The sequence below is a fragment of the Zerene cesonia genome, chromosome 10 (genome assembly GCF_012273895.1).
Source record: "Zerene cesonia ecotype Mississippi chromosome 10, Zerene_cesonia_1.1, whole genome shotgun sequence".
Taxonomy (NCBI): Eukaryota; Metazoa; Arthropoda; class Insecta; order Lepidoptera; family Pieridae; genus Zerene; species Zerene cesonia.
The window spans coordinates 8,514,280-8,531,265 of record NC_052111.1 but is presented as its reverse complement, the minus strand read 5'-3'; the positions used below and the strand labels follow the sequence as shown (position 1 = coordinate 8,531,265).

At 32.6% G+C, this 16,986-nt stretch overlaps 1 protein-coding gene across 2 annotated transcripts in view; it reads right to left on the bottom strand.

Moving 5' to 3' along the window:
- Nucleotides 1–16,986, bottom strand: part of LOC119829288 (rho GTPase-activating protein conundrum) — a 56,475-nt gene that overhangs the window by 16,483 nt on the left and 23,006 nt on the right. The window contains exon 1 of one of the 2 annotated variants that reach the window (XM_038351734.1): nucleotides 8,575–8,623. The exons of the other annotated variant lie outside the window; for it this stretch is intronic. Within the exon in view, the coding sequence (XP_038207662.1) occupies nucleotides 8,575–8,608 (34 nt within the window). The 5' untranslated portion in view covers nucleotides 8,609–8,623. Of the gene's footprint in view, nucleotides 1–8,574; nucleotides 8,624–16,986 lie in introns of those variants that run through there. 2 annotated transcript variants of the gene reach the window in all.

Here is a 16,986-nt window from a genome sequence, read left to right as displayed (position 1 = left end):
GTACGGGAATAGCAGCTTAAATCGAATGATTTGTGTAAACTATACATGTTGTTTTTTTGTCGTCAATACAATGTGTTCATTTATTCGCTGTACGCAAAACATAACAAAAAGCTGAACTAAAGGTGAAGAGCCTCGGTTTTATATCAGATGCGAATACGACTGTAATAATTATAATCGTTCGGAAACGATATAACTACTCGTATTTACAAGCGTTAGAATTGTGATAATTGCGTGCGCTATTTGCTATTTAATATCATCCAGCTGAGGTTTATGACTAATATTTTCAAATGACTTGCCAGTTAGTTTTCTTTTGTTATATGAATTACCTAGATTGACATGGAGTTATTATTTTATATAGCGATGTAACTGCACAATTATATAACATAAAATGACCATTAAACAATTTCCTAAGACTAAGAAAATAAGAATTTATACAACTAATATTTATGATTTCCCACAAGAACAAATGTTACTATAAAACAAATAACCAAAGAAGGAAATCAAACAAAATTAATATGATATGAAAGAAAAAAAAACTGTACTTAGGTTTGAGTTAAAATCTATGATATAAATATCCACAAAACTTTACATTAGGTTAATATATATATACAGAAATCACATCCATACATCATCCCGCCATCGCACCGTATGCTAAATCGAATTATCGTACCTGCATAAACATCGCTTACCACAGAAGTTCAAGTCAACAACCTTACAAACATAAAGAGAGTATAACTCGAAATTTAAATACGAAGAAAGCTAATTTCATTATTTTAATAATAAAGAACAAAATGCATTATTTGGGTTATGTTATGAACAATGAGATCATGAGTTCAAAGAAATAACGGTATGGTTTGATCCTACACCCACAGCTTTTTATCTAAATTAATCTTATAAATTATAGAATAACTGCTGTTAGATACTGAAGTGGTTACTAAAACTGACATCTATTTTCTTGGGTCTAAAATTCTGTTTAATTCAACTTGTATTCTTTGTTTTATTTGTAACGATTTTTTAAGTCGCCCCTATTACCCCGTTTTATCAAGTAATACGACGCTCTCTTTAAAATAGTTGTATGGAGATGCCATAAAACGAGAACGCAGAACACTGCACCATAGTGCATTTAATTATTGTCTAACAAGGATGCCGCACTCATGCCTAAAAATACCGATGCGTCAGCGGTTAACGTACGTATCTTTATAAACACTAAGCAAATCCTTTTAAGGATATTCATATCTCCAACACATTTAGCACCTTATTATTTTTATAATATAAGGTTTTAGTAATAGTAATGTTCTCAGTTTACATTATTCTTCAACTTCAGAACGAATTGCGGATTGCTTTTATTTTAGTGGGGAACCTTAAATTCAACCTCACACTTTGTTAAAGACTTCTGACAAGACAAGCCTTTTCTAGTCGAGACTTAATTTTCGTGGTTTTCCATCGTTTTGTATATGCGTAGATTTATTATTAATTGCTACCTTTCAACCCCGTGCTTCGCCGGCGTAGTTTCAAGGAAGGGATAAACACAGTCTAGGGCTTTTATCCGCATAGTTCCGTTCCCATGGGATTTATGGAATACTTATCCTACGTTCTTTCTCAGGTCTGGTATTTGTACAAGCTATGTCTAAATCGGTTGAGTGGTTTAGGCGTGAATAAGAGACGAGCAGACAAAGTTAATAATATTAGTTGGCATTAAGAAATTTCATATAGAAAACATTTACATAAACATTTTCATAATTTTTACCACATTTTTATTTTCATCTTTCTTTTTACGACAGTAAACAAAATAAACACAAATCAGAAATCAAGTAGTGAAGTAAATATTTATAATAAAGCTTAATTCCCACTTCTCTTCTTAACTTAAACGTATAAGCCTATGGTATTTGTATACTGAACAAAAATAGAGAGAGGTTTAATTTATTTGCCATCTGTACAAAATGTTTTTTCTTTTATTTGTCCGTCTATTTATACAGGCGCGACGGTGATGCATGCACCGCGGCTGTCTCAAACGATTGAAAATATTATTGTTGACTGGAGTTTTATTATTCTTTCGGTGACAACTTCCTTCACATGAAATCTCGTTTGTCAAGATTACAAATGTCTACAAAAAAGGTTTCCGACAATACTGGGGAAGGAGGTACGACTCCAAAAGATACGACAGGGAGGTAGGAATTATCGAATAAAAAAAAAACAATAAAACAGTATAATTGTGAACCTCCTTTGTATCATATATTATATATATTCGCAAATGTCGGTTAATACCCAAAATTTAAAACAAACAATAGTTTGCTATGAAATAAGTTACTGTTTGCATTGAAGCAATTTCAAGACGAAGCGCACGAGCCATAGTAAATAGTCGATTACTAACAATTTGATAATTGCATAGCGTTTACTTAAATGCAATATAAATACATGAAATCGAGTGAAATCCACAATATTAACTCGGTCGACGACTCATCCTACTTAACGGATAATTTCATTATTATTGTACTCACCGATAACGTATTTGGCGTGAAATCGGCATAGTGCTCCCATGACACACATCGAAATAACTATTCATACGTTTAACACCTAGTCAATCGGAATCGAGAAACTTTCGCGCCCTTTCCACTCCCGTTGTATAATATCTGTGACTTTATCGCGCCAAAAATTGTTGACCAACAGGAGACTTACAACAACTTTTAAAAATGGAACATAACGATTAAATTTATGAAACAAAATATGCACGCGACAAATTATTTACAAAATAATGATTCGGATGATATTTACAGGGCCCAATGTAAAAGATACTTTCCCTTCAAAAATTCAATGAACACTCACATGATTGCAAACTGCATTACAACCGGATGAATATTACAATTACTAATATCTTACGTTCAAGCGATGAATAACAGACGAGTAGGTTGTCCCGGAATTTTAATTTGACAAGATACTTGTTTATGTGCTGATTCAATAGTCATAACTCTATACAATGTACTAGACAAACAATGCCAAAATCACGGTCGCAACGTCATTCATTTGGCATTTGCTTACGCGTTAATAGTCTATGGTTCACAATACAATTTTTCCCGCGAAAAGTCATATGTGATACTCTGTGGAGTCTGGAGTAGCCCGCGTCGCGGCGTTCGTTCGACTGCGTAAGCATACTTCGGTTTAGTTTATTATGGACTTATATTTAGATCAGATCGAAAACTCTATATATTTAAATAGGTAAAATGTATGCTTCCGAAAGGTTGAAAGCCCCTCGTGCATGATTCACTGGAGCTACAGGAAAATTCAAATATTTAATTACATTTCAAAGGAATTTTTAAGAGCCTCGCCATTGATAGAAGTTAATATCAACCACAAATTTGGTATTGACTAAACCACTTCTATCATAATGTATTCTGCAATTAAAGCGTGAAATCCCAGAACAGTTACTTACCGTTACTTTTTGAGAGGCAATCAAGAAAATTTGTAATTAATGACAACATTCCAAGAAATCTGTTTGTTAAATGCTAGATCTATCAAGTAATTCCATAGTTTGAAGTTGGTCTTTCTAAGAAGAGCTTAAAATAGACCAGTTATTTGTGTCAATACAACGTCCATGTCTAGACGCTTTGAATTTTTCAAATGTAAATTTAATTACATTCGTATATTTCAGTTTTATATAGTAGTTTATGACGCAATTACTATATTTTAAATGACTTATCACCCACACGATGTAATCTCTTCAGAAAAATAATAAAGACGGATAATTAAATATCAAATGTTCAAAGTGAACTTTGAGATGTGGGATTGGATAGTCATATGATTACCAAAATTTTGCGTGGATAACTTCGTTATAAAAAAGACGCATATCTCAGACTAATCTTATAAAAAAAATCACGAAAAAGTATTTAATCAGATTATACAGTTATTTTATTACTGACGCTGTGCATTATGGAAACAAATATTATCAAAAATTAGTTTTTCAATAGGTCACGTGCCAACGACATCCTTTCCATAATTCTAAGAGGCGTAATGTCGATTGCAAACCTTATGGATTGCCTTTAAATTGGCAAGGCATTAAGGAAGGATCGAGGAGAGGAATAAAGGAAAGTACTGGAGAGGGAAGCAAAAGGATATAGGCTTCCGATATATTTCGATCGAACACGTCACGAATGGAGTCAGCAAATACTTAATTAACGTTAATTATGTAGACTTAAATGCTATACATAACAACCAATTTTGAATTAATTTGGGGATAACTTTATTCAGACATTGTAAGTGCTCTCATAAAGTTTTAAGCCAACTTCATCGTTGTTTACGGCGATTTTAATTGCCCTCAGTCGTTCATTCATAAAATTATGATGTAAACATTAGGGTCTTGAGTCTCTGACGTCATACAGATAATAAATATTTCAAAGTACCACAGATATCGTACACGTGATTTCATTCACAACGTCTTGGCGCTAATTTTAACCTCATACATTTTATTATCTATGGTCTATTTATAAACATTCATGATATTGGCCGCCACGGAGTTATACTTAGTTCGTTTAATATTTATCAAGTATTTAGGATTATTACCTTGAACAAAGCATACGCTTTATAAAAATATACCTATGCGAAGATTACAAAATTTCGCAAAAACTTATATACGAACAAACTGACTACAAGCATAGAATAGATATTTATAGTGTTCACTTTAATAAATTAATTCATATTTGTAACCATATTAGAATTCAAATCACCATTTATTGATTTTATTTTCAAAAGCAGGACATTTAACGCAAGAGACAATTTCTTCTAAGCAACCAGTATAATGAAAACAGTTTTAAAAGTATAAGCGAAGTTAATGCATATTTTATCCAACAAAGTAAAACTACTGTGGGAGTCGAGCACGCTTCGGCACGAATTGGGCCAGCTCGCACCGGGGAAGTACCACACCCCCACAGAAAACCGGCGTGAAATAATAGCATGCTATTGTGTTTCGTACGGTGAGTGGGGGAGCCGGAGGCCCATATCCTTTTCCTTACCCTTCCCAGACCTTTCCTTTATTCCTCTCATCAATCCTTTCCTAATCCCTTCTCAATTAAAGTTGGCAATCCATTTGTAGAGGCGTAATGTCTGCATTTGACCTTAGACGCCTCTCCAAATGTTCATGGGCGGTGGAAGCGCTTACCATCAGGCGACCCACCAGCTCCATTGCCGACTATGACATAAAAAAAAAATGCTTTATGCGAAATAAATACTCTCCTTCTAACCTTATTTAGATCGCACTGGTTAAAAAGAAGGCAATTTATATTAAGATTTGCGCAAACTTCTCGTTCAAATAAACCGATCGTGTAGCCTTACAGAACACAAATCGCACACGTGGTACACGTCACGGAAGTATATATGGATTATTGGTGTTATTTCTACTCTAAATATGAATAGTTAACTAAATATAACCCGGCGGATTTACGAATGGAGTGCTCACGTGGTTGAATTGCACTTTACGTCACAGCGTTTCATAATAGATGATATTATAAATAACTATCTGTTCACCCCGGCTTCGCCCGTGATACATTTCCGGGGTAAAGTATCCTATAACATTCGGGAATAATGTAGCTTTTTTTTTGGTGAAATTTCAAAACCGGACCAGTAGTTTCGGAGCGTATAGGTTACAAACAAATAAAAAACTTTTCCCCTTTATTATATTAGTATAGATGAAAATAGAGAAAGAATCAACGGTTTCTTTATCATATAGCGCTATAAAAATTTGAACATAGCTAGTAGGTATAGCGCACTGCGCAATGCAATGATTTCTACAAGACAACCATAGAAAATTGATTTATAATAATAAAATAAACTAAGTTCATAATAATAAATATAGTTTAGAGAAACTATAAAATTATGCGCATTTTATGAGAATAAACTGAATTGTCGCAATTGCTATTCTACAGAATATACGCAAGGAAATTATTTAATCCTGGCGACCCTATCAGAAGAATCAGAATAATAAGATAAACTTGTGAAATTATTGTGACCGATCCTTAACTTGACCAGCTTGTTTTAGATTGGCTATATACACTGTGTTCTTACATTTTACATACATTAGTAATAATCGGCTTCAGATCCATCTGAATTAAATGTATAATCTCAATTAAATATATATTAATAAACGTATCTACCAATCAGAACGCATGATATACTAGCTGCGCCCCGCGGTTTCACCCGCGTAAGTCCGTATCCCGTAAGAATATCGGGATAAAAAATTCCCTATATGTTATTCCAGTTGTACAGCTGTCTACGTAACAAATTTCATTGCAATCGATTCCGTAGTTTTGCGTGAAAGAGCAACAAACACACAGACATCCTTAGAAACTTTCGCATTACATATTATAGACAAATATGTATGTCAAATTTAAAACCCACTTCTGCGATGTATAGCAAAAAATACAGATAAGCAATAACAATACTATTGTTATAAAAACTCCTTAGCAATAAACTATACAAACTTACCAGATGCCATGGAGTGTAGATACTCGTCCACTCTATATCTAAGTATCACAACCATTTTCACTGGTAACCAGTAACCACTCGGCTAACTAAACCACATTAAACTAAAGATATAAACGAATGCATACACGACTAAAAGATAGCTTGTCCAAACATAATTAGATAATGGTAGCTAATGAGTTTATTGTTATTTAACGGTACATTAAAAACAAGGGAATAGTTGCTATCCGTATGAAAAATATCGTGAAGTTATCCTTTGAATAACAAGATATATTGAATAGTTGCGTAGTAATTAACTAATTATGCATTGTATTTGATATCTTGATTAATTATTATTCGTTGATAAAAAGGAACGAGCATGTTACGAAACATTATCTATGTAGGTAAACGAAAGTGTTCTCTTATGTTTTATGCAAATAAGTCAATCGATTATGTGTATTTTTCGGAGAAATAAATTAATTTTTACGTCTTCAGAATACTGATTTCATTCATTAATGTAACAGAGTGCACGTACCGAAAATTATATTCCTGGCGATCTTAATCAGAATAAATTATCCTGGATAAGTATCTCATCGTCGATCATCGATCCTGGATAAGTATACAAAGAAGTGATTTAAAATCAAGCCTAAACGACTCAGTAACATACAAACATATATATACAGGTGAAGCTAATATAAGCGCATTATAGAACAATCTTTTATCACTATGTTTCTTGCTCAATAAGACAATACTATAAAAATGATAATGACAAGATTAGCATCGTATAATACATATCAGGTATTGGACGTAAACAAAAACAGAAAATAAATTATGCTAACATATTTTCCAATGCGCAGGATGTTTATCGTGAGACAAATCATGTGAGCCAGCTTCCTGAGATAAGTGAAGTGTTTTTAGATTATTCTTGTTATTTTTATCTACGGAACTACGCACGTGCCTCACACGGTATGAGATGATATTTTGAAATACTACTTCTGTAGATATTACGTTATAACGCTCTTTGAAACGTTAATTTTTATTGAGGCACTTTTGTAATTTCGTTTTAACATTTTTTTATGTGGTAGTCGAGTACGCTTCGGCGTGAATTGGACTAGCTCGCATCTGGGAAGGTGTTACATCCCCACAGAAGATCAGCGTGACATAATAGTGTGTGGGGAATTGGTGGCATTGGACCAGTAACATGTGCCGGAGGCCCGTTTACTTTTCCCCTCCTTCTCAGTTCCCCAATTGACGACATAAAGGTCTTTTATTGCTGTGGTCTGTTTCCTTTGTTCTCGTCCTCAATTATTTCCATATCCCTATTACCCTAAGAGCGAGAAACGAATTTGCAGCGATCCTAGTTCTGCTTATGTTCACGGACGGTGGTGATCGAATACCATTAGGAAAACGATCAGTTCGCTTGCCCACTTTAACTTAAAGAATGATATATATCACGTCTGTATGCACCTACTTCTAAAGCTGAAAAATATATAAGATTCTGTTAAAAATCACAGAAACTTAGAAGTATAAAATTAAACTTACACTTTCAGACCACAATCACAATTACTCTGCGCAATTCGTATCTATATGTAATTTATAATTTTAATTCAATCCCAAAAAAGTTTCACTAATATCTTTAGGTTTATTGCGTTATTCTAATAAATTTTTAACATTCAGAGAGAACAATGTTTAAAAATCAGCAAGGTGCTTTATTAAAAGAAATAAAAATTATTTGATTTTTTGATATATATTTTGCCTTTTTACACGCTTTTTATTAGCTTCACCTGTATGTTTGTTTGTTTGTATGTTTGTTTGTTTGTAACTGACTTCTTTGGGCGCGATTTTGACCCACTTTAAACGGCCAGATTTCGTTCAAACTTTGTAGATTTATTGAGGACCGATGACAATACACTAATTTGATAAAATTATTCCAGTTTTCAATTTGCAAAATATGATTTTTGTTAAAGCGTGTTTTATAGTTTTTTTTAAACTATTATATTTTATTTAGAGTACAGTCGATGATAACATCAGTTTGAGGCCAAATTACCGAGAGGGAGGTGTGCGTATCATAGTATACACAGTTATGAATCAAACAATAAGCCAATTATAACAAAGAGAAACACTTACTCAAACAATACGGTGCTGCTCGAATAATCAACATTGTGTAGCTCCATTCAAATTTTAAATCAAATCAAATTCAAATGAACTCAAGTCTTACAAAAAGACGAGCGAGCTAAACGATTGTCAGAAATTGACTGTTTCTTATTTGCGTATTGGGATTTGCGTATCATCTTATCTATCAGATTATTTCATAGATAACATCTGTGCAATAACTGCGGATTTTCCTTTGTTAAATCTCGAACGCCACGATTTCACAAACAAATAATTTGTTAGTCACCATTATCAAAGTTTAACCGTTAAAGTCGATATAACAAGATTGTACGCAGAACGTTGCAAGTTAGAGAAGTATCGTATTTTTAAACAGAAACATTACTAGTTAGATAAGATATGAAATTTGTGAAAATAATCGCATATTTAAAAGAAATGGAAAAAGGAGAGAAGCAATACGCTCAATACTGAAATAGTAACGCTATTACATATGTAAAATCTAACCATACCCAGCCAGACCCAATGAGGAATTCATGAAAAATCTATCCATTACAACGTGAAATTCAGACAAACAAACAAACAAGTACCATTCCACATTTATAATATTGGTTTTCTAACTAAATTTTTTTTCCAGCTTTCTCACGACTATGTTATACCTACTACACGAGCGAAGGCCTAATATAATTTACGTTTATGAAACTTAAGAGAAAATATTATAGAACCTACATCTAAATACATAAATCCATTACAATTAAGTTGCATTAGAAAAAATAATTCACAAAGAGAGTTAATAAAAGAAACATTTAAATGAAACAAACCAAAATGTAACAATAACCGCATGCAAATATATTTCTTTGTAGCACATTTAAATAATCAGAGAAATGATAAAAGATTTAGCACAAAGATAAAGTGCGATGGCACCATTTTATAAATATAATTTTGATTTTAATATCCTCGCTTGTCTATTATGCATTCTATATTTAAACATACAGAATGATAAGAATTACGTGCATATCACATGATTTTAAATTGCTTTTCCTTGTTCCTTGTGTTTTACTTAAAATATATTCGTTTTGGCATTGTCGTTTTTACCGCATTTATTTCCAAATATAGGTGTAAATATTCAAATTAAAGGTGAAATTTCGTTAATATAATTAAGCGATATGAAACAGTTTCACTAGAAAGATTAAGTAGGTTATTGAACCTTTTTGCTTGGCTTAATGATTTGACATTAGACGTCAAATGAATAATAATTACGTTCTGGCAATTATTAAATTAAAAAAAAAGACAATAGTATATATGTATGTACAGGCAGGTTAGACAATTAATTAAAAATGTAATTAAAACTATAAAACATGACGCAACGAAATTAGTTTCGGTTCTCACGGTCGAGTTTAAATGTTTATTGTAACTTGAATTATGTAAATGAAATAACTGTAATGTTGAACATTAAATTCCATGTAAAATATTAATGTTGTAGCTTGGTCATTTTGCAAGCGTATTGGGAATATGATTATAGGCAATTGACACCTACACGGCTATAAATAAAGTATATTTAAAATTTAAATATATTATATGAAGTATAATCTTATTAGTTACTAGCTGCGCCCCGCGGTTTCACCCGCGTAAGTCCGCATCCCGTAGGAATATCGGGATAAAAAATAGATGTTGGCCGATTCTCAGACCTACCCAATATGCTTACCAAATTTCAGAGGAATCGGTCAAGCCGTTTCGGAGGAGTATGGCAACGAAAACTGTGACACGAGAATTTTATATATATAAGATTAATCAATTATTTTCAATTACGTTAATACTTATGAAGTCTTAAATTTAACTAGACATTGGAGGTAATCTGGATCTAGTAAAATTAAAGATGTTTTGATTGTAGTATTTATTTATATTCTATACATAAGATTACAAATAACTACCTCACTAAGCCAGTGATTGTGGAAATTCAACCTTAGCATAGTAACGATTCTCATTTGATTTCCTGCGCACGTATTGTGAAGAAACGAACATTCGATGAATCAGCGTGTATCATCGCCTTATAGTGAAACACTCTAAAAACTGTAAAATTATAACGTATTTTCTCGTTTTTGATTCGAAACGTCGTCATTAATAATACGATAACGCGTTTTAAATATTTAGTTCAATTTCAAAACGTATTACGTCTTATTAATATAAAGAAATTCACGGCGATTATACAAACCAATAAAAACACAAAAGATCGCACCGTTGTACAATACCGGTCAGAAGCCTAAATATATGATATTGTTGATACCTGATGAGAATGGATTGCATTTAATTGGCAATCGTATGTAAGTAGGTATTGAAATCAAGTCAAGTTTACGTGACATTGATTATCGAGTTTTGTAATCGTTTCAAGTATTAGTACTCTGTTTATTTGAACGAATAATGTGCACGACTGCAATGTCCTATTTCGTAATGGTTTATTTGTTTAATATCAATTGCTAATATTAAATGGTATATATATTTTATAATTCCTTTTATACGCTTTATATACTTAAAAAATACAATACATAGACATACATTTCTTATTATCTCCACCAATAAAACAAACAACCAATAAGTATACCATATTCTACATACCATTCGTATCAACTCATTCTGGCAACACTGCCTGCTTATAAAAACGAACGCACCTCACATATTGATGCATGCCTCCGCGACGTGGCCTCTGCACTTCCTTGACGCTACGTGAACCATATGATACACTTATAGAATAAGTAGGCACTAGCTGTTGCCATGTTGTTATAATAAATTTTCGCGGTACAAACTTTCCCTTTGGGGGTAGAACTTGTGTCTGTCCTGGCAGACGCTTACATCATAGTCTATCTGTATACAAAATTTCAGATAAGTCCAGTAGTTTTATGTGCGTGGATAAATCAGTCAGTCACTCCTAGATATTCGATATACAGCAGCATAGGATATCAACTAAACGTATGGCAAAACATTTGTTGAACGATATCGTATGATGATAAATTCAAATCACTACTGAGAATCATATGTGCAATCTATGATGTACCAATTATGGTTTATATAATTTTAATAAAGCAAAAAAAATTCAATTTAATTTTAATAGGATTCTACGAGGAATGCGCGGGAACTTCCCTCGTAGAAAGAAAGTAACCGTTAACTTTAGATAGCAATATCTTAGTTATTTAAAAAGCTGAATTTGTTTGTGTGAACAGGCCTATTTCATGAAATAGTTCCGATTTCAAAAATTCTTTTACCGCTGGATACATTCATGATCCCTAAGCGCTATTAGCTATATACCACAGCCGAAGCCGACATACCCTAGTATTCTAAATAAACATTATCTTTTAAAACGAATACATAATATTTTTACATAAGACTATTATGGCGATCAAAAAGAAAGTTAGACATTAATACATCTGCATTTAATTATGATAATAAAATGCAGATAGGAAATAATTCAATCATATAATTCGACTAATATGTGTATAAAATTATTTACCAAAATGAGGGCACAAAACAATTTGATTTTTTTTTTTTTCATTCAGACACAAAATTTCCAAAACACAATGTGTAGTGTATTTTAACCGAAATGTTAATTACTGATAACCAACTACAAACATGTCCGATAAGAGAATTCGATAATATTATTGATAAGAACTGATGCGGCCACTTATCAGTGATGCATTTTAAATTAAGATGTAATTCGGTTAATCAATTCAGATTCGAACACAAATAAAATGTAACTAATTTTCGATTATATAAAGAAATGGACAGTTAGCTAACAAAAAACATATCGATACTAAGAAAACTATAATTAAAATAATTTATGGCGAAATCACAAAATGAAATTTGAATTAGTAATTAATTTAGCAACTATGTCACTCGAAACCGGAGTCAAATTTCATTCACCATTTCTCCATCTCCTTATAAATGCACATTTCTATACAACAAATGTATATTTTCCATAATAACTGTTTTAAATAAGCTTAAGCACCTCCAATTTGTCAGACCAAAAATGAGACCACACGGAAGTACTGTCTTTAGTAATTGTTCAAATACTAAATTAGTTTTGACCATAGTATTTTCTTGTGTTTGATTTTACGCGAGTATTATACATTTAGAAATTAAAAACTTTTTAACGGATTTTAAACGCCTCCCGTGACCACGCTCGCTGTAAAGTCTTCGAAACGTCGGGGGTAATAATATAATGAATAAATCGCGTTTAAAATCCGTTAAAAAGTTTTTAATTTCTAAATAGTTTTGACCATTCGTGTTGTTACAACAGAATCAAACCTGCATTTCCTCGTTACAAAGGTGATCGTGTGAAAGGGCCTATCTCTATCGCAATAGAGCGTAAGAAAGGTTAACAGCCGTCATGGGTGTGCCCACGGCGAGACAGACAAACAATTACGTGGTATCGATGATAGTTTATAAGGGCCGCTCCCTTGGTTTTTAGCCTACTTCTATAAAAAAAGGGAAATTCTCAATTCGACTGCATATTATGTTTTTTACCACAGAAATTTCGACTGGGTGAAACGATCTGAAGATTCTTTGTTTATTTGACATCTAATGCCTTCTATGTGGTCCCTCAAAATCTAATTACTTTCAAGAAAAATTTTTAAATATTCCTCCTGAAATTTAACAGTTTCTCATCACCATCACAGCATAGAAATTGACCTCACACATCTATCACTTAGCCTCTAACAATACCAGCTCTCAGCTACATCGCAAAACACGACATCCATCATTGTTTGTTTGACGTGATATTTAAACAAACAAACGAAGTTTTGATTGGCGGTTATCACATATTTTCGTGCAAGTTTGATTGTCTTATACGAGTAATGAGGATTAATAATATTCTCAATTTTATAACACATAACATTGGTTGTATTTTAAATGTCAATTTGTAGAGAAATGAATAAAGAAGCAGCAATATTAAACGCTTTTACTAGCTTCACCTTTTCGTTTGTATGTAATGAACTCTTTAGACTCGATTTTGACGCGCTTTAAATGTAGAAGTTTAATTAACTTTGAAGACTTATCAAGGATCGATGACAGTACAATAAATTTCATGAGTTTATCTTATTAATTTAATATTGCAACATCACACTTTGATACAATAAGACGTCAAAGTAGGATGGCAAGTATCAATTATCGTGAGTAAAAAAGAGACAAATGTAATGGAACTTAAGTTGATACTGCTGGCTAATGAGACACGTTTCTTTCTTGGAATATTACTCGTGTATATAATAAAAAAAACAGTGGTGGCTCAGTGGTGAGAACCTCGGACTTCAAAATCGATAAGTCGAGGTTCGAGACCGAAGCAAGCGTGCAGGAAATAAATTGATTTTACAATTTATCTGCACATGTGGATAACATCACCACTGCTTAAAACGGTGAAGGAAAACATCGTGAGGAAAATGGCATGTACAAGAAACAAGAAGTTCGACGACATGCGACTTCTGCCAACCCGCACTTGGCCAGCGTGGTGGATTATGGCCTAAACCCTTCATAGGAGGCCTGTGTCCCAGCAGTGGGAACATATATGGGCTGATGAAGATGAAGAAGAAGATATAATAAATAAGTATCACCAAAGTACTAGACATTTCACACTCCTAATTACGAAGATTAATTACGACTTATTAATGTTTCTTTGTTTCCAATAGTTTCTTATCATATAGTTTTCTAATTGAAATTAACAGCTTTATCTATGGTTTTTAGTGCATTAAGCCTTATCCGTAAAATTGGTTCATTGTCTATGTCAAACAGACTATAGTTCTCACGCGAAAGTGGATGTCTGTGGGAGCCACATTGTCTATGGATCTTGAGCTGGGAACGCCTAAAGAATGTTTAGTTGTGATGTATTTCTTTTTGTTTTATTATATTGATAGTAAATAAATACCTTTGAAATAATCAAAAAAAGGTTGGACTCTTAATAATTTCAACAAGTCTCTGTCGTTGCGACGTGAAAGATAGACAGGCAAACAAACACATTTTCCTAATGCAAACCAAGACGCAGTAAAATCGATATTAATAAATAAAGCTCGGTAAGAAACAATGTTAACACAATGTTCATAAAATTATTTTTTCGTTGTTTATAACATCATGGTGGTTTATGGAGATTCTCAATTGTCACGCATGTGTTATTTATAAATAACGGTCCGCCCCGGTTTCGCCCGTGGTACATAAAAAGCTATCCTCAATAAATGGGCTATCTAACACTGAAAGAATTATTCAAATCGGACCTGTAGTTCCTGAGATTAGTGCGTTCAAACAAACAAACAAACTCTTCAGCTTTATAATCCTACTAATATTATAAATGCGAAAGTTTATAAAGATGTGTGTGCTTGTTGCTCTTTCATGCAAAAACTGCTGAACCGATTGTAATAAAATTTGGTACGTAGATAGCTGCACAACTGGAATAACATAAAGGCTACTTTTTGTCTCGATATTCCTACGGGATACGGACTTACGCGGGTGAAACCGCGGGGCGCAGCTAGTATTAGTATAAATGTACTCAGCTACCTACTTATTATAGTTAAGTGGAATAATCAGTTAATAAATGATAAGTATCATTGATATTAAGCTAACAATACTTCATACCATAAAGAGGTCCGATGTAACGTGATTGAAGGCATGTTTTATTTAAAGCTAGTAGAAATGGTCAAACCACGTGGCACAATCTACTCCAACAAAAACAGTTTTATTCTGTGTTTTCAATTTACTTCAAAAACATGAGAAAGATCAATTCGAGTGTTGTTTTTTATTTGTTACATAATACTCTATTTAGATGTCTATCTCTTCCTTAAAAGGCCGGCAACACCTTCACAGGGACTCTTGGCTTATGGGCAGTGGTGATCGCTCGATAATGGGCGAACGACTTGTTCGATTGTCCGCTTTGTTTTATAAAAAAAAAGATGATTTTTTAGTTTTTTTTGTAATCTGGTGCCTCCCATATGGTCCTATAAATTTGATCTGATTCTGACAAGTTACAATTCTTACAATTTTCTGAAAAACGATTATTTTTATAATCAAATATACGAACTCAGAATCACCGATTAAGCAAATTTATTTACTTAACAGTTTACTACGAAATAATAATGTAATTCATAAATTCATCCGACTATATCATATTTCCCCACTAAATCACGTTTACATTTGAATAGAATACAAATAACTTCTAGAAAACCATAAATAATAGAATATAATATTATGTAAATTGTTTCAAAGTTCAATCGCAAGCATTAAAATTTAGCTTAGAACCAGTCTAAACTAACCTAATATAACTAAATATTTGATTAAAAATAGGCTTTAATACAAACATAATATGGTACTTCATGATATCATCATTAAAGCGGTGTCATAAAGAATACTGGTATCGTCATAATCTTTATATAGTTCTATAGTAAATGGCACTTTGTTGATATGGTGATGCAAAGAACCCTTCTAGAAATTTCGGGTTCTTGTACATAATGGCCATATTTATTATAACGTATAAGTACATACATACATACACATTTTGCCTATAAACCTTTCTTACATTGAACCTTATTCATAATAGTAAATTATTTATTGTACACAAATAAATTGACAAAAAATATAGCACAAGAAGTTGAGGTACAGAAAGCGGTCTTATCGCTACTGAGCGATTTCTACCAGACCACCACAAAGCAAAGGAAAAGCTGCGAAGTAAGATTACTTATTATGATTGTTCTACCATTTTTTTATATAAACAAACGTAAACCAATTAAAAAACAGCCTACTTATTGACTAAAAATTTACCTTTTTTACGCAGGTACATATAACTACTAATCAGCACAAAATATGCTTAATACAAAAAAACAAATTTCAGTCAACAGTTTATGTGTTTCTTCATCAGTTCAATTCAATTGAAATTAATGCATCATATTTCACATAAATACTACATACATACGGTTCCTTGTATCTTGAATCCTCAAAGATAACCTCCAAATATAAGGTAATATCTCTAAAACATAAAACGGACGAATGAATCCTCATAGATAACCTCCAAATATAAGGTAATATCTCTAAAACATAAAACGGACGAATGAATCCTCATAGATAACCTCCAAATATATGGTAATGTCTCTAAAACATAAACCGGACAAAATTCATAACACACCCAACTTCCTCTCGTCATTAGCAAACGGCTGTCATTTCAACCGGACACACTTATACTCTTTCGACATTACCACATTTATTCGCACCCTTGAAAACATCCTTGGCGCATAAAAGAGGGATATTGTGAAAAGGTATTAACATACTATCTGATGCTATGAAACTCGTAATTTCTTAGAAATTCATATTTTAAAATAGTTGCATAAGATAATACTAGCAATAAATATGTAGTATAACTTTGCAATACAAATTAGTCGTATATAATATAAAAAAATATGCAATATTATCGCG